The sequence below is a fragment of the Danio aesculapii genome, chromosome 8 (genome assembly GCF_903798145.1).
Source record: "Danio aesculapii chromosome 8, fDanAes4.1, whole genome shotgun sequence".
Lineage (NCBI taxonomy): Eukaryota > Metazoa > Chordata > Actinopteri > Cypriniformes > Danionidae > Danio > Danio aesculapii.
The window spans coordinates 705,025-728,600 of record NC_079442.1 but is presented as its reverse complement, the minus strand read 5'-3'; the positions used below and the strand labels follow the sequence as shown (position 1 = coordinate 728,600).

General features: G+C 41.4%; 1 protein-coding gene across 1 annotated transcript; it reads right to left on the bottom strand.

The window, feature by feature from the left end:
• Positions 1-532: 532 nt before the first annotated feature.
• Positions 533-22,422, bottom strand: LOC130233994 (acylamino-acid-releasing enzyme-like). Its single transcript, XM_056464273.1, is given in 23 exon segments — positions 533-785; positions 1,362-1,468; positions 1,958-2,060; positions 3,099-3,289; positions 3,484-3,572; positions 5,183-5,263; positions 5,515-5,598; positions 5,948-6,086; positions 6,456-6,544; positions 6,630-6,681; positions 7,890-7,987; positions 8,158-8,218; positions 9,964-10,085; positions 10,691-10,731; positions 13,074-13,165; positions 13,497-13,634; positions 13,782-13,856; positions 13,974-14,065; positions 15,125-15,200; positions 16,219-16,306; positions 17,213-17,339; positions 19,295-19,527; positions 22,250-22,422. Coding segments are annotated over 23 exon segments (2,457 nt in total). The 3' UTR covers positions 533-679.
• Between the last annotated feature and the right edge of the window lie 1,154 nt (positions 22,423-23,576).

The following is a 23,576-nucleotide window of genomic DNA, read 5'->3' as shown; positions in this document are numbered from 1 at the left end:
AGGGAGCAGTATTAGCTATTCTTGGTTATCGCTACTGAAAATAAAAGCATATTGAAGATTTATTAAAAACTATGCTGCTCTCGAAAAAAATAGGTTTGCTGTTTGTTCAAGCTACTTATTTAAGATGAGCTCAACACAGTTCTTACGGTTATTTTGGGACAACTTCATTGTTTTATGTTCATTCATTCATTCATTCATTCATTCATTCGGCTTAGTCCCTTTATTAATCAGGGGTCGAAACAGCGGAATGAACCACCAACTTATCCAGCATGTTTTACACAGCGGATGCCCTTCCAGCTGCAACCCATCACTGGGAAACATCCATACACTTCCATTCACACACATACACTACGGACAATTTTAGCTTACCCAATTCACCTGTACCGCATGTGTTTGGACTTGTGGGGGAAAACCGGAGCACCCGGAGGAAACCCACGTGAACACAGGAAGAACATGCAAACTCCAACCGCATTACGATCATGAAATCCGCATTACAGAAAGTCAAAAGATTTTATTGGAAACAATGCAGACTGCATTTCATCATTTACAACACATGAAGCTCTGAAAATCCTCCAGTGTTTCTGTTCAACACAGATTCTGAAGCACAGATGCAGTTATTAATCAATAAAAAAGAGAAGCTAAAAATCACTTGGTTAAGCGCTGGTTAGAGGAAGTGATGTCACAGAGAAAGGTGCTGGATCATCCACAGAGCGCCGTTCATGAACCCGTCTGATTCTGCGTCCACTTTGGACAGAGAGTGATTATTGCCTGGGTACCACAACACTCTGCGGGGACACACACACACACACACAAATACACCGGTAAAACACTGATCCACAGCAATGATTCACAGAAGAGCTGCACGCCCTACTGAAAAGAACAGCTTAAACCAGCCAAGGTTGTTTGGCTGGTTTTAGTTGGTTGACCAGCCTGGTTTTAGAGTGGTTTTGGCCACTTCCAGGCTGGTTTCCAGCCATTTCCAGCCTGGTCTTAGCTGGTCAGGCTGACCAGACTGGTTTAAGCAGGACATAGCTGGTTTTGGGTGGGCTCCCAGCCTAGCTAGGCTGGTCAAGCTGGTTTTAGCTGGTCATCTACCAGCCTGACCAGCTAAGACCAGACTGGAAATGGCTGGAAACCAGCCTGGAAGTGGCCAAAACCCCTCTGAGACTAGTTTAGGTAGTTTTTTTCAGTAGGGCGATTTAGAGAATTCTTTGATTCTGATTAAAAACACTATTTATGGTCGGATGTCGATATGGCTGCTGATATATATTGCATCCCTATTTATTTTGTTAAGTTAATATTCGGAAATGTGGGAGAATAACCGTGCAGCTCTGATAATGAGTGAATGTGGATGTACGCACCTTACGGGGACCTGCAGGCTCTTCAGAGCTCTGTAATATTCAATGCCCTGTTTATTAGGGACTCGCTTGTCATCTTCACCCAGCAGCAGAAGCACCGGAGTCTTCACCTGATCAAATAAACACATTGATCAACTTCATAAATCAAAGAAGCAATTACATTAGAGCAGTACACTGACAAAACTATCTATATAGGCTGAATTTAAGGAGAACATGCAAACTCCACACAGAAACACCAACTGACCCAGCCAGGATTTGAACCAGTGACCTTCTTCTGCTACCCACTGTGCTACCACGCTGCCCAGGCAAGCATCAAAAACACGGAGAAATCTAACAAGGAAAACGCTTCGTAAAGTTGATAAAGACTCAGCCATGTGTGCGTGAGCTGAGGTGTACTTATAGTCCTTGTAATCAGTGTAGACGAGCAGCAGCTGTGTCTGTGTGTGGATGACCAGATTATAGTCAGCTGGAGGAGTTGATGAGCGCAGAGAGTTCTGGGAGTTGTAGTTCATTCAGAATAAAACTCCAATAGAGAAAACACCGCTGGCGATCACAACAGTAATATTGTACATCAATGAGTAATGCTGCATTTCGCTCACCTTGGCAACGTGTTTTATGGGTGACTTGATCAGCATCTGCTCCAGAACTGCAGGTTCAAGATAAACATCTGGTTTATAGTCATATCCAGCTTCCATCGTACACCTGAAGACACACACACACACACACACACACACACACACACATAAATACATACAGATATATATATATACACATACATAAACACACACACACACACACACAGTGACGTACGCACACACACAGACACACATACAAATATACACAATCACACACAAACACATACACCCAAACAATCACACAAACCCACACCCACACACAAACATACACATGCATACAAACACACACACACACACACACACACACTCACACACCCAAACAAATCACACAAACCCACACACACACCCACACACAAACATACACATGCATACAAACACACACACACACACACACACTCACACACCCAAACAAATCACACAAACCCACACACACACCCACACCCACACACAAACATACACGTGCATACAAACAAACACACACTCATACACACAAACAAACACACACACACACACACACACACAAACAAACAAATACACACACTCACACACAAACATACACTCGCATACAAACAAACTCACACACTCACACACACACACACACACACACACAAAAACATACACACTTACACACATAAACAAACACACACACAAACACACACCGAATCACACACAAACACAAACATACACACACATACAGACACATACACACATACACACTCACACACATAAACAAACACACACACAAACACACACCGAATCACACACACAAACATACACACACACACACACACACACACACACACACACACTCATACAATACGGCCAATTTAGTTAATCAATTCCCCTATAGTGCATGTGTTTGGACTGTGGGGAAAACCAGAGCACCCGGAGGAAACCCACACCAACACGGGGAGAACATGCAAACTCCACACAGAAACACCAACTGACCCAGCCGAGACTCGAACCAGCAACCTTCATGCTGTGAGGCCACAGTGCTAACCACATTGAAAGAGTCTCTCACTGACAAAACCAAGCCCCGCCTACATTTGTTCTTGAATTGATTATAGAGCATAAGGGAAATAAAAATCCTGATCTGTGCCATTACCAGTCTGGGATGTCTGTGCCCCCCAACATGGATGCCAGATTGGTGACTGGATTTCGTGCCACACACGCCTTGTAAAACCCGGGATATTGTCCAATCAGATGACAAGCCAGAAATCCACCGTAAGATCCTCCAATCACAGCGACTTTCTGCTCATCAAAGCCGCCTCGCTTCAAAACACTGTCCACCGCAAACTGAGCAGAGGACAGCAGACAGATCCATCAGAACTCAATTATACACAATGATTTTGCTGTGAGCCGTTTCTGCTCACCGAGGCTGAATTAATGAGATCAAAAATACAGAAATAAATAATAAAATAAACTGTTTCACAATGCTCAAATTACTTCATCTGACTGTATTATAATATGTGCTGTGATGCTGTGTGTACCTGCACGTCTTTTACATCCTGAGTGCCGATGTTTCCTGGTAAGGAGAAGATATTATCCTGACCGAAGCCAAGCGAGCCTCTGTAGTTCACTAGAGAACACACGTGTTTATTTGATTTGAGCATACTCAACAGAAAACTTCTGTGATACTAATGTGAAGTCCATTTTCAGTTTCTCTGTTATTTACACCTCTTATTCATGCATTCATTCACTCATTCATTCACTCATTCATAGACCAACTCTGGTATTCATTCATTCAATCATTCATTCATTCAATCATTTATTCATTCACTCACTCTTTCATTTATTTCCCCACACACTCACTTTCTAATTCATTCATTTACTCTCTCGTTCATTTATTTCATTCATTCTTTCGCTCTATCATTCATTCACAAACTCACTCTCTTAATCATTCACTCACTCACTCTCATTCATTCATTCATTCATTCATTCACTCACTCACAGATCCACTCTTATTCATTCATTTACTCTCTCATCCATTCATTCATTCATTCATTCATTCATTCATATGCCCGCTCTCTTATTCATTGATTCACTCTCTCATCTATTCATTCATTCATAAATTCATTCACATGCCCACTATCTTATTCATTCATTCACTTTCTCATTCATTCATAGACCCACTCTTTTATTCATTCATTTACTCTCTCATTCACAGACCCACTGTTATTCATTCATTAATTAATTTACTCACTCTCTCATTCATTAACTCTCTTTTTCACACACTTTCTCTCTCATTCATTCATTTATTCATTCATTCATTCATTCACAGACCCATTTTCTTATTCATTCACTGTCTCATTAATTGATTGATTCACTTTTTCATGCATTCACAGACCCACTCTCTTATTCATTCATTCACTCTTATTTATTCATTCACAGACCCACAATCATATTCATTCATTCACTCTCTCATTCATTCATTGATTCACTTTCTCATTCATTCATTCATTAACTCTCTTATTCATTCACTCTCTCATTCATTAACACTCTCCTTCATTTATTCACACACCCACTTTGTTATTCATTCACTCTCGCATTCATTCTTCACACACCCACTCCCTTCTTCATCCATTCATTCATTCACTCTCATTCATTCATTCATTCACTCTCTCATTCGTTCATTCTCTAGTTCATTTATTCATTCACTCTCTCATTCATTCCTTCCTTCACACATCCACTTTTTTCTTCATCCATTCATTCATTCATTCTCTCGTTCATTCCTTCACACACCCACTCTCTTCTTGATTTATTCACTCTTTCATTCACTCACTCATTCTCATTCATTTGTTCACTTTCATTCATTTATTTATTACTATCTCATTCATTACTTTACTCACCCACTCTCATTCATTCATTCATTCATTCATTCATTCATTAACTTTCATTCATTCATTCCTTCATTCACTCATTCTCTCCTTCATTCATTCACTCTCATTTATTTATCCATTCTCTCATTCATTCACGCTCTTATGTTTTCCCTTTCTCATTGGTTCATACATGCTCTGATACATTTATTCACTCACTCACTCATTCATTTACTCACTCACTCATGTTTTATGTCTCCTAAGCTCTCGCCAACGATTCGAGCATTTAAACACTCTGAGGTGCGGATGATCAGGACTAAACGAGTGTTTCATGAGTGAACGTGTAGATAGATGAGCTGATGGAGTTTCTCACCCAGCAGAACACTGAAGCCCATCTTACACAGAACTGCAGTCGACAAGATCCACTCCGACACCAGCACCGAGTGAGGCCCGCCTGATACACACACAGAGAGATACGCAATCACATGCACACATACAATCACACCAACATACACAATCACACACACAAAAAATCACAATCACACATACACACACAATGACAAGGACACATATAGAGACATACGCACACATGCACACACACACAGTCAAATCAGCTGAAGTCATATTTACAGATGATGAAATATTAGTTCAATATTACTGACTGTATCACTATTACACTGTAATTAAGGGCACTAATGAACCGACCGTGTGGCATGACGATGAGAGGTAGTTTGCCGTCAGCTGGTGTGTCCTTTGGCTTCAGCAGAACACCATCAAAGTCCAAACCCGCTGATGAAGAACACACAGGGGATTTTATTTATTTAATAAAGTGCAAAACGTGATCACAACTTGATAGTGATTCCTTGAACACGCCAAGGGTTTTCATCTGCACAATACATCATTTTAGCATTCATATCGCAACATACGCACCAGCAAAAGTCAATGCGCGATGTTGAGTTTATATGTAGTGTGTTTGTGTGTGTGTGTGGTCACATGATGTGCGTTTTCAGCGGTATAATGTGGATGGAGGGCTGTTCAGAAATGCTAGATGAAACGCCAATGTGGACAAGGATCGTTTTCGCTCTAAAATGCCGTTTTAAAACTAAGATGTGTGTGAGCATGCATGTGTTGCTCTTACGGTATTGTGTGTTGTCCTGCTCGGGCGGTGGGCTGAAGTTGAGCGTCTGCCAGCTGATGTCACTCTGAGATTGAGTTTCCTCTAATGTGACCCAGGAAATCTTGCTTTCAGAGCCTTTCGCTGGCAGAAAGCCAACCCGCTGCACAACACAGAGTAATAATAATTATTATAATTATTATTATTATTATTATTATTATTATTATCATCATTGTCATTATTATTGTGATTATTATTGTCGTCGTTATTGTAATTATTATTATTATTGTTATTTTTACTGTCATTATTATTATCATTATTGACAATAATAATAAACAATAACAACAACAATAATAATAAACACAACTCATTTAGATCATCAAGATTTAAATGTAAATTGTGTAATGCAGTGTTTAGTATTGCGTAATGCAGTGTTTGGTATTGCGTAATGCAGTGTTTAGTATTGCGTAATGCAGTGTTTAGTATTGCGTAATGCAGTGTTCAGTGTTTTGCATGTATTGAATATGTGCACCAGGTCTGGAGGAGAGTTTGGTGAAGAGCAGCTGATGGCTATCAGATCTCTGTGGATGTTCAACAGATTCCAGCTTCCCTCCTGAGATTCTGCAGCAGCACAGACAACACTGGGATTAAATACAGTAAAGTACAGTACAGCACAATAGAGTTAAAAACAGAAAACGGTACATACGAGACGTGAGACGCGTGATTTCATGGCTTGAGGTGTCAACAACAAACAGTTCCTGCAAAACACAAACACACACACACACAAAACAGAAACTCATATAACAATGCTGGATTAGCTGGTTGTTAAGTTTTGATTTAGTTTACACCAATCCAATCAGATTAAATCGCTCGTTGTTATGGTCCCTTATGCTGTAAGGCTAACCTAGTCAGGTTAACTTATGGTTATTTATGCTTTTTTTTAATTCTACACACACACATATACAGTATGAGCAATATCACTCACATTCAGTTCATTCACATCTGCAGCTGACGTCAGAACAGCAGAAGCCGTTACTAATTCACTAACGTCACTGTAGAGCTAGTGTTTGAATGATTCTCTAGCGTAATGTCTAAAGTGATGATAAACAGCTGATTTTGCTCACATTTATAAGGCTGAACAGCATGAAATGCCATCAGTCTACAGAGATTTCCCAGTATCTCTCTGTTGCAATAGGGAGATCACAATAATTAACCCTGAAAAAGCCAAAGCAACACAAACACTGCCAGATTCTATGGTATAAATAAAGCACTACAGAATGCAATAGAAAGATATCGACTTAGAGTGTCACTTACCGGATTTATAACAATTTGATCAGCTGTAAAACTTACGCTGAGAAAATACTGTTCTCTCCCTTAAGGACTTATTATGTAGTCTCTGTCGCCATCTTGTGGCAGAACGTCAACCGTCTTTGCTCTGCTCAGTATGGCAGGCTGGCCGCCAATGTGCTTTGGATTAATAAAAGATTTAAAATAGGCACTATCTTTATAAAGAAACTGCATAGTTGCAATCTAAACAACTACATTCTCACCTTAATAAGCCTCAAAAGTAAATCATGTTGCCCAACAGCTGCAATACTTGTCAAACTGTAGTCCTCTGCTTGCCACTCGTGTAGGCGGAGTAATACACAAGAGTGAAGAGGCTGTACAAGTGCTGATATTATCTCACGGCTATCAGCCAATCAGATTCAAGAACCAGCCAGAACTGTTGTATAAATATATAGCAAAGCATTTTATTTAATAGCCTCGTCTCTGCATTTCTCAGCAGGATGTGACTTATATATTACGACCAAAAAAGTATTTCTGACAGGAGTAAATAAATATTTTAAAAAGACTTTTGTTGGAAAGGGAACAAAATTAAACCAAGAATATTCAGATTTATCGACAACACACATGCATTAGCTATATACTGTTATATATTTTCATGATGTGAATGCAGTGTGTGTACCTTCCGGCTCCTCTGAGCGCTGCAGAACAGCACACGCTCACTATCAGCAGACCAGCAGCGAGGAGACAACAGAGAGCTGTAGATCCCAGTGAAACCATCTGACAAACACACACACACACACACACACACACACACACACACACACACACACACACACACACACACACACGTTCACAAATATACACACACAACCATACATGCATATATGCACATGATCAAATACACACACACACACACACAACAAACACATGCATGCACAAATACATACCATCTCTGGCTCTCTGCACCACATCAACCACAACGCTGGTCTGTTTGGTGTACCAGTCGAACTGTGAACAGCAACACTTCATTGATTGACAGATTATATCGTCACATGACTGACATTATAAACAAGCTCTGCTCATGTCCAGCTTTACATTCAAATCTAAAGCTAGATAATCTGGCAAAAGTGCCTTCACTTTGCTTTGGAAAAAAGATATATCTATCATAAGCATCCACGCTTATGATGATTTCCACAAAACTGCACAACGCTGCAAATTTTATCTATGGTTAACCAACGGTAGGGGGAGAGCAGGCCGGCCGGCTTCACTCTCTATGGTGGGGGTGATGCGGCCCTCTCCACCCTGTGGGGCACCAATGGCAGATGTTGGATGAGCCCCCCCTCCTTCACTCTCGTCTACAAAGCAATTGGGGGGCACCGGCAGCAGACAACGGCACATAAACGGCACATAAGTCTGGTGCGTGAGTTTTACCAAGTGAGTGTTCCCAGACTTAAGTGTGGTGCCCGGGCAATGCTGGTGAACGGATCCATGTGGTAGTGAAGGTGGTCGGTCAGTCTCCCTCGGTCTCCGGAGAGTCCCGGGGGAGTGTAGAGGCGCGAGGGTGTCTCTCTTTTCCCCCCCAGCCAGCCAGTCAGCCAAATGGAAATTAGTACTTAGTAGAAGGTTACCGGTTTCCAACATTTTTCAAAATATCTTCTTTAGTGTTCAGAAACTCAAACAGGTCTGAAACAAGTGAAGGGTCAGTAATAGATTTTTTTGGGGGGGTGAACTGTCTCTTTAAAGGCTCACGAAACACCAAAGCACATGTTTTGAGCTGTTGACTCATAAATGTGTCCAAGAATTGTTCACGGGTCGTCCCGTTGCGCTTATAAAAGTGCTGCAACAAAGGTTTTGGTTCACGTGTGGGTTACAGGGCTCTGCTAACACACCAGAAAAATACGTTTGTAAGGAACATGTTTAACTCGAGAGCTTTTCACATCTGGAAATGGTGAAATCCTGATTTGCCGCTTGTCTTCTTTTCATAAAGACACGACTCCAGTTGGTGTTGATCGTCCTGTCTCTACAGATTTGGTAAGTGTGTGATCAGTGCTCTTTATGTTTATTCAGATGGAAAAGTTAGTTGGTATCATCAGCAGTACTCTTTCAGTGTTTAAAGACAGACCTTAATCAAAATGATTTAGTTACTAAGTGTACAGTACTTTAATATCACTACAATATTATTATTACAGCTGAAAGATCCACTGTAAATGCTGCTCTCCAAGTGTAAACATGTAAACACCGCAATCAAACTATTACCGTCATGGAGGATTTTTGCTACATTTTGTGACAGGATAGTCTATACACACACAGCTTTCTGACGCTGCCTACCCAGTGCATCTAAGTTACGGGGAAATGCAGAGGGTTTTTTTTCAAACACTATTAAAACTACACTCTTCCAGCAGTTCCTCGTATTCAATATCTAGTTTGTCATGGAGGGCATGCAGGAAATGTTCCTGAATGAAAGTGAAAGTCACAAACTGCAGTTAAAGTCTACAAATTAATACACTCCCACCTAAACAGAGCTGGACACACCCACTTTCCTGACTTTATTCAAAGTAGAGGTGTGAAAACACCCTGCTGAGACAGGAGGAGGAGGAGGGGGGGTTCATGGCCCTATAAATGTGTGTGACATTTATTTTGGAAGATTTTCAGGTAATTTGAACATATCTGTGATACATTTGGTCACTATAAACATGATATAAAATTGTCATACCGTTACATCTCTAAAACCCACACACACACGTAATACACACCACGCAGAGTCGGCTGCACTGCAGATGTGCACAGGAGACGCCCGACTCCAGATATACAATCCTGCAGTGATCAGGACTCAGACGAGGAGAACATACAGAGCTGGAGTCACTGGAGAGCTGATCTGAGAACACACACACACACACACACACACTTCAAACTCTTGACGGAATTTAGACTTTTACGTACAGGAGTTGGACAATGAAATTAAAGGTCTGGTTTTAGAGCACAGTAGTGCTAGTAGTAGTGCTAGTAGTAGTAGTTCCTCCTCAGTCCAGCATCAGACTGGTGTTGTGAATGACAGATACGAGTCCTGCATGGCGGCCAGAGGGATTCTGAGCTGTTCTTCTTCAGGATAGTGTTCAGGTCACTACATGATGCTGCTGGAGGAAAACCTTTCCAGACTCTCTCCTCCAAAACACCCCAAAGTGCTCAATAATGTTCAGACAATTAAAAAAACACTGTAGTGCATTTGTAGTATTACATGAGGAGACGAGGGAGGTTTTTGGAGAATTTGTTGGGTTTTCCTCAGTTTTGGGGAAAAATTGGGTATGGTTAAGTACATACATACAAACAAACATACAAATACATAGAGTTAACACACACACACATACACACACATACAAGCACAGACATACACACAAATGTAAAAGCACATACACACACACATAGTATCAGTGTTTTCAGTGCAGACTGATTTGAGACGGAAAGCTGCACAGGAGATCTTACCGCATTTCCCGCTGGCCAGATCCACATAAAACAGAGACGACCTGCAGAAAACACACTGATGTCAGCATGCTGGAAAACTACGGTGGCCGAGAGAGCTTAACGCACTGCAATTTAAGACAGCACATGCAATTCTCAAAACACCAGCAAATAAAGAAACGATCTCCATCAATCTGATAAATTCTCACAACACAAACAACTGAACAATCACGCAACGAGTGAGCGGTTGCTAGGCGCTTGCAAAGGTGTTCTGAGTGGTTGCTAGGCAGTTGCTAAGTTCCCAGGAGGTATGTATTTTTGCAGTTTTTGTTTTCGCAAATCCGCGAGAGGCCGCTGCATGCGCTTTTTCACTTCTCAAATGTCTCTCGCGGGTGCCGTTTGCGCCCACGCTGTTCTCGCGTAAACCCACCAGAGGCCGCTGTCAAACGACCGTCTGTCCGACTGGCTGAATTATTGACTGGGCGACCGGTCAATCAGACCGGCCGACACACCCTCCTCCTTCCCTGAACCCAACCAATTTAACCGATTGACCCACCCACCCGCCTGCCCGCTTACTTCCCTAAACCCAACCAATAATTTACAAAAGCAGTACAGAAAAGAAAAAGCCCGCGTCTGATTTTTCTACGTTTTCGGATTTTACCACATTCTCACCCTGTTATGAACTTGTTCACTTTTGTTTCTTGGATTCTGTTTTTGTCTTACCTGATTTCTGAAACCGCTCTTCCCTGGACTCGAACCCGGTTGTCGTCGTCGTCATGGTCAGCTCCTCTCTGCGTGTCAAGTCTGCCGACGTACAGGACGAGCTAACCAGACAAACTGGTTGACAAAGGGAAAGCCCTCCACACGAAGGTAAGCGGTCAGCCGGTAAGCGCTAAAAGGAATGGCGTCACACCGCCCTGTAGCGTTCGCTTAAACGAAATGCATCCATACGTACCGCCGACTACATAATTCACGGTCTCCAGAAACGTCCGCGGGACTACGTTTTCAGAAAGAGCCTGGGTTGTATAAACTAGCATGTTGTTCACATGAATTTAGAATGAATTAACATGTTGCTAGTATGATTAGTATGTCGTTAGTATGTCCAATGTAATGTCAATGGCAGTTTTTTTACAATGGAAGTCTATGGGACAGTTGCTAGGGTGCTGTAAGCGGTCGCTAGGGTGTGGCTAGTAAGTTGAAAGGTCATCAGTGATTGGCAGATTGGTAGTCTGAGTTAAATAAGGCCAACCTTAAGTCTTAATGACAGTCTGGCGGAAAGTTATGAGGTCAGAAAGTTTCAACCCAGGCTCATTCTGAAAACGTAGTCCCGAGGACGTTTCTGGAGACCGCGAATTATGTAGTCGGAGGTACGTATGGCTGCATTTCCTTTTTTAAGCGAACGCTGCGGGGCGGTATGATGCCGTTTCTTTTAGCGCTCGCCGGCTGACAGCTTACCTTTGTGTGGAGGGCTTTCCCGCTGCAACCAGTTTGTCCAGTTAGCTCGTCCTGTGCATCGGCGGTCTCGAGACGCAGAGAGGAGCTGACCACGACGATGACGACCGGGTTCGAGTCCTGGGAAGAGCGGTTCCAGAAATCAGGTAAGACTAAAACAGAATCCAAGAAATAAAGCTAAGAGGTTCATAACAGGGTGAGAGTGTGGTAAAATCCGAAAACGTGGTAAAAAAAAAAAATAATAATAAAATAAAAAATCAGACGACGGCTTTTCTTTTTCCGGACGGCTTTTGGAAATTGTTGGTTGGGTTTAGGGCGGGCGGGTCAATCGGTAAAATTGGTTGGGTTCAGGAAAGGAGGAGTCAATCATTCAGCCAGTCGGACAGACAGACGTTCGTTCGACAGCGGCCTCTGGTGGGTTCACGCGAGAACAGCGCGGGCGCGAACGGCACTCGCGGGAGACGTCCGAAAAGCCAAAAAGGCGCACACAGCGGCCTCTCGCGGATTCGTGAAAACCAAAAACTGCAAAAATACATACCTCCCGGGACGTATTTCGCGGTCCCCAGAAACCTCCTTGGGACTACGTTTTCAGAATGAGCCTGGGTTGGAAAGTTTGGTCCAATGTTAAGCCAATGGCACTTTTCTGAATTTTCTGGGTCAGTTTTCAGAAAAGTCGGATCAGTTGGAAAAGATATAGCAACTTAATTCAGTATAGTTTGGAGATTTGGAGTTAGTTTGGTGGTTGTAGTTTGAACGGTCTAGGAGGAGATGCGCTCTTAAAATAGTCTAAGAAGAAGATGGAAGAAGAATAAGTTTATGTCGTATAACAGTGTGTTTGCTTTCTCAAGTCACTGTTATAAATGCTTTACAAGTATTGTTCATTATTAGTTCATGTTAGTAAATGCATTAAGTGTAAAGGATGAGCAAAAAACATAAGTAACCTTCAGAAATTCACCTTCTGTTGCCGCAGGATTTGAGTCCCAGTCTGAAGGGCTCGTGCCACCAGCCCACAAACAGCAGACCGGTGTCAGCAGGAGCCCAGAACGCCTGCGGAAAACACCAGTGCTGTATTCATTAATTCAGTTGTGTGTGCGCTTGAGTGAGATGAGATGGATGTTGATGTGTTGGTCTTGGGAAATGCAGTCCCGCAAGTTATGTAATAATATGGCTTTTCTGAGTACCGAGTAATGCATTACTTAAATAATAAAGTAATAATATTTCAGCTAGGTGAGGTAGTAGGTTAGCACTGTTGCCTCACAGCAAGAAGGTCACTAGTTCCAGCCTCAGCTGGGTCAGTTGGCATTTCTGTGTGGAGTTTGCATGTTCTCGCAGAAGTGCAGAAGCTGAGACACACACACACACACACACACACACACACCTGTCCTGGAGAGATGGCGGCCGGGATTCCCTCCAGCACAGTGATGTTGCTGCCCTTAATGTCCAGAACACACAGCACTGGACTGCTCTTACTGACCAGAGCTTCACCCCAGTCCTCATAATACTCAAACTGATGACCCTGAGACAGACATACATACACACACACACAGAGTCACACAACACAAACCAAACTGATGACCCTGAGACACACACACACACACACATACACACAGAGAGTCACTAAACACAAACCAAACTGATGACCCTGACACACACACACACACACCGGGATGATTTCCTCCTTCTTGTCAGTCTTGATGGGCTCCTCTTCATCGGGGGTCTCGCTGGTCTCCGACCGCTGCTGTTACAGTGAAGAAAGAAAACATTCATTCATTCATTAAATCTTCATCATCATCTTCATCATAATCTTCATCATCATCATCATCATCATCCTTATCAGTGTGTGTTTTACTCATACCTGGAAGTAGGATTCAGTCTTTGGCCGTTTCTTCTCTGCGATGTAGAGGAGGTGCGTCTCCGAATGAGACCAGACCAAACAGCCAAACTGATCTGAGGACAGATACAATTTACACACATACAGACATATACATATATACATATACAATATACATCCATATAGATCCATACAGACATATACATGTATTTACACATATATACATATATACATATACATATATATATATATATATATATATATATATATATATATATATATATATATATATAAATACATATCTAAATTAAAACACTTATTCTGAGCCGCATTTATAAAAACAGTTCAGAGAATAAGTGATGATACTAAATATGATTCTAAATATGATACTAAATATGAAATAATAATGATAATCCTACTTTATAATATGCAAAACCTAGTGGTTTTAAGGGTCGTGGCGTAGTGGCAAAGAATCAAGATTTTAGATGACAATTAAAGTCTCCACCCACCCATTCTCATGTGCATTTTGGAATATCGCATACATTCATGCACATTCATGTTTTAGTGCTGGGCAAAGATTAATCACAACTAATCATATGCAGAATACAAGCTTGCTTTGTATATATATATTCATTATGTATATGTGATACACATCAATTAAAGCAAAACTATACAAAACATTTTTGTTACATATTCACACACACGCACACGCACACACACACACACACACACACACACACACACACACACGCGCACACACACACACACACACACACACACACACACACACACACACACACACACACTTAAATTATGTCAGAAGAAACTATTTTGGATGTGATTCATTTTGGCCCAAACTGAGTAGGATAAACTTTTTATGCGAAATGCACATAGACTACACCGAAAACCCATTTACAGATTAAATTCCAGCATGCGCATTTACAAAGGTCGTGTGATTTTGATCAAAAAGAAGTATAAAATCGTATAAACCATGGATGCCTTGAGGGTGAGCAAATCACAGAGTTTTCATGTTTTCTTTAAGTAAGGAACCCTTCTGTGATACAGTAAAGCCCTTGTGCATCGGAAAGCTTTCTCATTTATTCTGGACATTCATTATCTACACTGTGATTCTGTTATCTGCTTACACTCTCACACAACATGTGTTTTAGTCTTACCGTCTTCATAGACTTTGCCGTGTTTGTTGAGGGTGGTCAGATTAAGGCACTTCAGTTTTCTGTTCTTGTGCCAGATCTAGACAGACAGAGCAGAGTCAAGCCTCTAGTTTAGTTAAAGCACGTGTGTTCTTCATTTCCAGTGTATAAATCACGCTTATAGAGGTGAGATTAAAGTCAAAGCAATAACAATAAGAAAATCATGCTCGAGTTGCACGGTGGCTCAGTGGTTAGCACTGTGGCCTCACAGCAAGAAGGTCGCTGGTTCGAGTCCCAGCTGGGTCAGTTGGCATTTCTGAGTTTGCATGTCCGGGTGCTCCGTTTTCCCCCACAGTCAAAACACATGCGCTATAGGGGAATTGATTAACTAAATTGGCCGTAGTGAATGAGTGTGTGAATGAGTGTTTCTCAGTACTGGGTTCCAGCTGGAAGGGCATTCGCTGCGCAAAACATTTGCTAGAATAGTTGGCGGTTCATTCCGCTGTGGTGACCCTTGATGAATGAGCGGGACTAAGCTAAAGGAATATGAATGAATGAGACTCATGCTCCCGAGAGACTCTTCTGAAATGAACAAAGGAATAATGCAGAAAAGGCCATTCTGTATGTAATATCAATACAGGCCTATCTAAAGGGTTAATGCCGCCAGCTGATGATCAGCAGTAAAACTGACAAATTTCCCAAGAGGGAAAACCAGCAACACTCAAGAATGCATGATTATATGCTGTCACGGCTTTGCAATCAAAACATGTGGTTATAATAGAAGTCAATAAGTCAAAAACAGCACCAACCCAACCAAAGGGGAGTCAATCTGAACAGAGTGTTTGTTGAGTTTTTGAAACTATTCAAAGCATTTATCCCAAAATATGAGTCAAAATAAAAATCTGTCAGCAAAAATCATCACATTTCCTGAAACACAGGGAAAGTTGTGGCCAAATTAAGACTCAAAATCACCTCAGAGTGGATATAAACAACCCAACAGCACACAAGGGTTAACATGCACTTCACACACTTGTTAAATCACACAAACTACCAAAGTAGTAGAAAGTCTTGAGTTATACACACAGTCATACTGTAGGAGAATAAGCGAGCGCTCTGACCTCCAGGAACTGCTTTTCTCCTCCTTCAATGGTGTTTTCTCTCAGCACAGCCTTCATTTCACCAGATAGAGAATCCACACTGAGCAGCCTGAACCACACAGAGCCCAAAACAGACACTTACTTTATTTACACAAAATATTTAAGATGTACAGCACATCCGGAAAGTATTGATAGCGCTTCACTTTTTCCACATGTTTTTATGTCACAGCCTTATTCCAAAACGGATTACATTCTTTTATTTCCTCAACATTCTACACACAATCCTCCATAATGAAAATGTGAGTTGTTGAAATTGTTGCAAATTTATTAAAAATAAAAAAGCTGGAGCTCCTCTCTCCACAGAAGAGCGCTGGAGCTCAGACATAGTGACCATCAGGTTATCGATCACCTCTCTGACTAAGGCCCTTCTCCCCTGATCACTCAGCTTAGATGGCCAGCCAGCTCTAGGAAGAGTCCTGGTGGTTAAACATCTTCCACTTACGGATAATGAAGGCCGCTGTGCTCATTGGAGCTTTCAGAGCAGCAGAAATGTTTCTGTAACCTTCCCCAGCCTTGTGCCTCCTCCTGTCTCGGAGGTCTAAAGACGATTCCTTTGTCTTCATGCTTGATTTGTGCTTTGACATGCACTGTCAACCCTGGGCCCTTATAGACAGGTGTACGCCTTTTATCAGGTGTTTTATCTTTAATAAATTTGCAACAATTTCAAAAACTCTTTCTTTACATTGTCATTATGGGGGATTGTGTGTAGAATGTTGAGGATTTAAATGAGTTTAATCCAGTTTGGAATAAAGCTGTGACATAAACAAATGTGGGAAAAGTGAAGCGCTACCAATACTTTCCGTATGGACTGTACATGTCTTGCCCTCATGTTTATATCATGTTCATTATTATTATTATTATTTTCTTTCTCTCTCTTGTATCTTTTTATTGACAATGTAATTCCTATTCTGTATACTAATATTCTAACAGGTTTTTTTGCAATAAAAAAACGTACTCTCCCTTGATCTCAGTGCAGTTTCCCGAGGGCCTGGAATAAACCACCGATTTGTCATCGTGAAACACAATGTACTGCCGACAAAACTTCACACTCTCGTTCCTCTCCAGATCCCGCTGAGTCCACTCTGAAACACACAAACGAATTATATTTACTCTTAATATTTATTTACGGTGTAAATGACAAAAACAGCTGCGTTCAGAGCCGATCGTCTTGTTTTGCTCCCCGATTGTGGAATTCTCTACATTTTCCTATTAAGAATTGATTTCAAGAGTTCACACTGAGCTGATGATTGATTATAAAGCGTGTTCGGCATGCTCATAAGATCATCGAGCCCGGGGCTCCCTCCCGTTACAGGGCGAGAGGAGAGTTTGAGCTCAGATAGGTCTCGAGAACTCCCCCGCTTGATAATTGTGAATGTAATTTATGAATAACTATGGAGAGAATAAGCTGAATTGATCGTTCGTCTATGGTGTCAATTTGATTTGGTCAATTTACTTATGATACATGTTTTTGGTCTGTGGGAGGAAACCTGGAGAGCCCGGAGAAACCCACACAAACATGGGGAGAACATGGACTCCAAACAGAAATGCCGACTTGGCCAGGTAAAGACGTTAACCATTGGTGCTAACCATTGAGCCTCAGTTAATGCATTTCTCAGAACAGTTAGTCATTTGTGCACATCACAGTAGCAGTTTCTCATTCCTTCCACCAAACTGCGAATGCTTTTGGACATGCATCAACTGCTTTCATACAACTCTCTGCTGTTTTATAACATTATCATAGTCCTCATTACATTTCTTGAGTCAGTACATACAAAAATGTTGCACTAGTTGTCAAAATCTCTCAAGCAAATTTTATTAAAATTTTTAAATATTTTTTTTCCTGAAAATGTCTTCTGAACTGAACAGTTTGATGAATGATTTGCAGGCCTGTGTGTGTTGTCAGAACCATTGAGAAAAACTAATATTGTTTGAAAGTTTGGCAAAATATTTTATATGTTGGGTTTTATTTTGAAAAGAATGCTTATTTTATTGGGAAATAAATGTTTTGTCTGTTATTTCATTAATATAAACAGACTTTTTCCACAATCTAAATAGTTGGGTTGGTAAGAGACACATCACCTTTCTGAAAATATACATTTTATAATCCCACCGCAATAAAAATATACGTACACTACTGTGAATCTATGCATAACAGGGTTGACACAATTTGAGGTTTGTTTACTGTTTTTCTGCTTGCAGTTTATTTGTATGCGCTGGAGCTTGACCAACATTTATTTCTTACAGCCTAAGGTCTAATTAATACAACAACTATGTGGTTACATAAAAAATCTCAAACTTTTTTTGGAAAATTCTGACATCTCTGAGGCACTTTATAGTGATAATGACCCTTGAATATTGGGTCTGAAATGACATGTAGCGACTTCAAAACAACACCAGCACCATTTAACTGACTGTGAACAGTGTTGTACTGTGATTGTCACTGGCTGATAATAAGATTTCACTGTTTAGAATTTGCAATCAATGCTTTACTGTAATATTATTAAGCAGAACGTCTGAATATGCGAATTTAAAACCAACTTTACCTCAGTCATGTAAGATCCAGAGGGTTATTTAATGTGTGTGCAATTTAAAAACTATTAATCTGTTAACAGCCTAGGCTGGTTGGCTGATTTAGCTGGTTGACCAGCCTGGTTTTAGAGGGATTTTGGCTATTTCCAGGCTGGTTTCCAGCTATTTCCAGCCTGGTCTTAGCTGGTCAGGCTGGAAGATGACCAGCTAAATCCAGCTAAAACCAGCCTGACCAGCCTGGTTTAAGCTGGGCATAGATGGTTTTGGCTGGGCTCCCAGCCTGCCTAGGCTGGTCAAGCTGGCTTTAGCTGGTCATCTCCCAACCTGACCTGCTAAGACCTGGCTGGAAATCAGCCTGGAAATGGCCAAAATCCCTCTAAAACCAGGCTGGTCGACCAGCTAAAACCAGCCAACCAGCCTAGGCAGGTTTAAGGTGGATTTTTCAGTAGGGTTAAAATCTAATTAAATTTTCGTGTGACATAAAAAGATGAAAAAAGCCCGTTTATACCTGTGTAGATGTTGCTGTAATGTCCGCCATGTCGTGAGGTGAGCACCGGACCCACATCAGCACGACACAAGCCGGGGAAACGGCACTGATCCCGGTACAGCTGAGCGATCTCCACCGGTTCCCGGAGCACCTACAGCAGCAGCGCGCGCACACGCAGAGAGAGAGAGAGAGAGACACCCACACACACAGACGGAGAGAGACAGAGTTGTGCGCGTTCAGCAGCAGTGAACAGACTGAAAGCATCTCAGTGTAAATTATATTTCAGTGTTTAACTGTTTAGAGTTTGCAAACAATGCTTTTCTGAAACAATATTAAGCAGAACATCTGAATATGCGAATTTGAAACCAACTATACCTCAATCATGAAAGATCCGAAAGAGTTTAATTTGTGTGCAATTTAAAATCTATTAATCTGTTAAAATTAAATGAGTCTTTTAATCTTTTAAAATGCAAAAAAAGCCCGTTTATACCTGTGTAGATCCTGCTGTATTGTCCGCCTTATCGTTTAACTGTACCATTGAGCCCATGACAGCACCGAGTGAGAAGAGTCAGTCAGAAATCCGCCCGCTTATCATAGAGCTGAGGGGGCGGAGCTACCGCGACCGCACTCTTCTCTCATTGGTCAGACGCGATAACGTGCGTGTTAATTTTTTTCATCTGAAAAAGAAGTTATTTATTTATTATTTATTTATTTAGTTATTTATTGTTTATGCAATAATAATTAAAATATATACAATGTGTGTGTGTGTGTGTGTGTGTGTGTGTGTGTGTGTAGGCCTATGTATACTATTATGTATATACAGGCCTATATAACGGTGACGCAGTGGGTAGCAAAATCACCTCACAGCAAGAAGGTTGCTAGTTTGAGTCCCGGCTGGGTCAGCTGGCGTTTCTGTGTGAAGTTCCCCGTGGTGGGTTTCCTCCGGGTGCTCCGGTTTCCCCCACAAGTCTAAAAACATGTGGTATAGGGGAATTAGGTAAGCTAAATTGTCCATAGTGGATTTGTGTGAATGAGTGTGTATGGGTGTTTCCCAGTGATGGGTTGCGGCTGGAAGGGCATCCGCTGTGTAAAACATATGCTGGATAAGTTGGCGGTTCATTCCGCTGTGGTGACCCCTGATTAATAAAGGGACGAAGCTGGAAAGAAAATGAATGAATATGTATATAAACTATTTGCAAAATGCATATTTGTGTGTGTGTGTGTGTGTGTGTGTGTGTGTGTGTTTATTATTTGCAAAAATAAGTGTCAAGATTCGAAAGACTTTACTTTGAATGTTTTTAGGGAAGGGGGAAGTGTGCAGGTGTGTATGACACGTGCAGCAAAACTCACCTGATGTGATGAAGACAGGTAATACTCCAGGCGGTGTGTGTGTGTGTGTGTGTGTGTGTGTGAATTTTCACAAAAATTCCTCCAGATTCCTTGAATCTATAATGATGTTCTGCACTGTTGAAGGTGAAATATCCACATGTCTTCCTCTCGCTCTCTCTCTGAGGAAGTTTACCTGACTAATTTCACCAGTTTACCTGATTAGCCCTAACCTGCTCCAGTCACAACTGGAATGTGTTTAAAATGTGTTTAAAAATCCCAAATAGCTGTTTATTTTGAAAAACAAAAAATAAAAATGACGAGGAACACATTAATAATGTTTGTTGTATTGTATTGTAACTTTCCCCAGCCTTGTGCCTTGAGACAATCCTGTCTCAGAAGTCTACAGACAATTCCTTTGTCTTCATGCTTGGTTTGTGCTTTGACATGCACTGTCAACCCTGGGCCCTTATAGACAGGTGTACACCTTTTTAAATCACGTCCAATCGACTGAATTGACCACAGGTGAACTCCTATGAAGCTACTGAAACATCTGTGGATATAGAAAGCTGAGCTCAGCTTAGAGCTTCACACCAAAGGCTGTCAATACTGATGTACATCTGATTTTACAGATTTTTATTTTTAATAAATTTGCAACAACTTCAAAAACTCTCTTCACATTGTCATTATGGGGGATAGTGTGTAGAATGTTGAGAAATCAATGAATTTAATCCATTTTGGAATAAAGCTGTGACATAAAAACATGTAGTGAAGCGCTATCAGAACTTTCCGGATGCCCTGTACTGTAAGCTACACTATACTATCAAATATTATCACACACGGCATCTTCTATAATTTGATGAAAAGTGTGTGCATGATGCAAATACCATGTGTAATTCACCACAGCTGTAAAGTACTTGGGAAAAAGTTCTTAAATTTGACTTTGGTAAAGGTGTAGGAGCGCTGTGTCTGTACAAATAAGACATTCCAGGATAGGTCAGAATCAGCTCATTACCCTCAACACACCAGAAACTTAAATACATTTGATTAACCAATGGGATGTAATTGAATAGGGGGCAACCCGGTGGCTCAGTGGTTAGTTGGTTCGAGTCCCGGCTGGGTCAGTTGGTGTTTCTGTGTTGCGTTTGCATGTTCTCCTCATGTTAGTGTGGGTTTCCTCCCGGTGCTCCGGTTTCCCCCACAGTCCAAACACATGCGGTATAGGGGAATTGATCAACTAAACTGGCCGTAGTGCATGAGTGTGTATGGGTGTTTCCCAGTACTGGGTTGCGGCTGGAAGGGCATCTGCTGTGTAAAACATATGCTGGAATAGTTGGCGGTTACTCTTTTGTTTTTCTCCTGTTTCGCTAAACAAACAACCAACTGAACAGAGGAGGGTCTCATGACCTTAAGGTTAACTTCACACCTTTCTCCAAATTTCAGGAGGTAAATTATTGACCCTCAAGCATGACCAAACGGCCAGAGAAGGGTCTCCGGACCTTAAGGTTAACTTTCTCCAAATTTCAGGAGGTAGAATATTGACTCAAAATTGACCTCAAATTTGTGCTTTGCAATCCGAAATAATGAGCAGCTAGCTGAGAGAGAGCGGGCCTGATCAACTCACTCTTCTCTCCTACCTAATAGGCCCACCTTTGGCCAGCACCCAAATTTTGACTATAGGTGAGGGTTTCCTCCTGAAATATTGGAAGCTCAGCTGTGGGATGAGTGCACATCGCCCGGCATTCTCGGACACACATGTTGGTTTTCCAATGTGCAGTGGCGGATTTAGGCATGCCAACATGGGCGATCGCCCAGGGCACCATCTTGCTGGGGGCAGCATGGGGAGACGGTGAAAAAAAAGTGCCCCAGTAACAGCTTTGAGACAAAAAAGGACTTTATGCAAGTGTATTAATTTAGAGTGGTTATCCCAGAATTAAGACGTTAGGGGCTATTCACATTTGGCGTATTTTGCACACGAAACACACATACATATATAGATATAGAGAGGGGGTATGTTTGGGGTGGTTTCGCCCAGGGTGCCATTTAAACTAGAATCAGGCTCCCCAGTCTTTGAAGAGGAAAATGATGGCACGTCTCTGAGGTTATATATGCTTGGGGTTTCATTATCTGTCTTTTATTCATGTAATCATTATTTCATGATAAGCCTTTTGTGCAGTTTTGTTGTATTTCGATTACTGATGTTCATGAGTATGATTCATGATTATTGACTATTACTGTGATAATCGATATCAGCAATAAACTGTTGTTTTGCTTGATTAGTAAGGTGTGTGGACCGTTATTGGTGCCTCCTCTTGTCGATTAGCACCACACTTGTCTCACTTGCATAAACACAAACCATACTAAAACCTTTTTGGTAATGCTGAAACATGTTACATGCTAAAATTTGGGGCATACTAAAACAACCATTTGTTAAAGACTGTCTTTAACTTGTTTTTAGGGACGGGGGAAGTGTGCAGGTGTGTATGACATGTGCAGGAAAATTCACCTAGTGTGATGAATACAGGTAATACTCCAGGCAGTGTGTGTGTGTGTGTGTGTGTGTGTGCGTGCGTGCGTGCGTGTGTGTGTGTGTGTGGGTGTGTGTGTGTGTGTGTGTGTGTGTGTGTGTGTATATATATTATTAGACAGGTTACGTCCAGAGGACAAACTCAGAGAATGTTGACGATTTAAAGTAAAATGTAGTATTGAGTATTGACTTTAAATATCACTTTAAGCTGAATACTAATATCTCTCATCATGGCAAAGAGAAAGGAAATCAGTTATTAGAAATGAGTTATTAAAACTATTATGATTAGAAATGTGTTAAACAGAAATTGGGAAGAAAATGGGGGGGGGGGGGCGGGGGGGGGTAATAATTTTCTCTGCCAACTGACATGCCAGTAAAACCTGGCACAGATGGCAGTACGAGTAAAACTCATCCCGAGGCCCCCAGAGATTATACAGTGCCACTGATGCA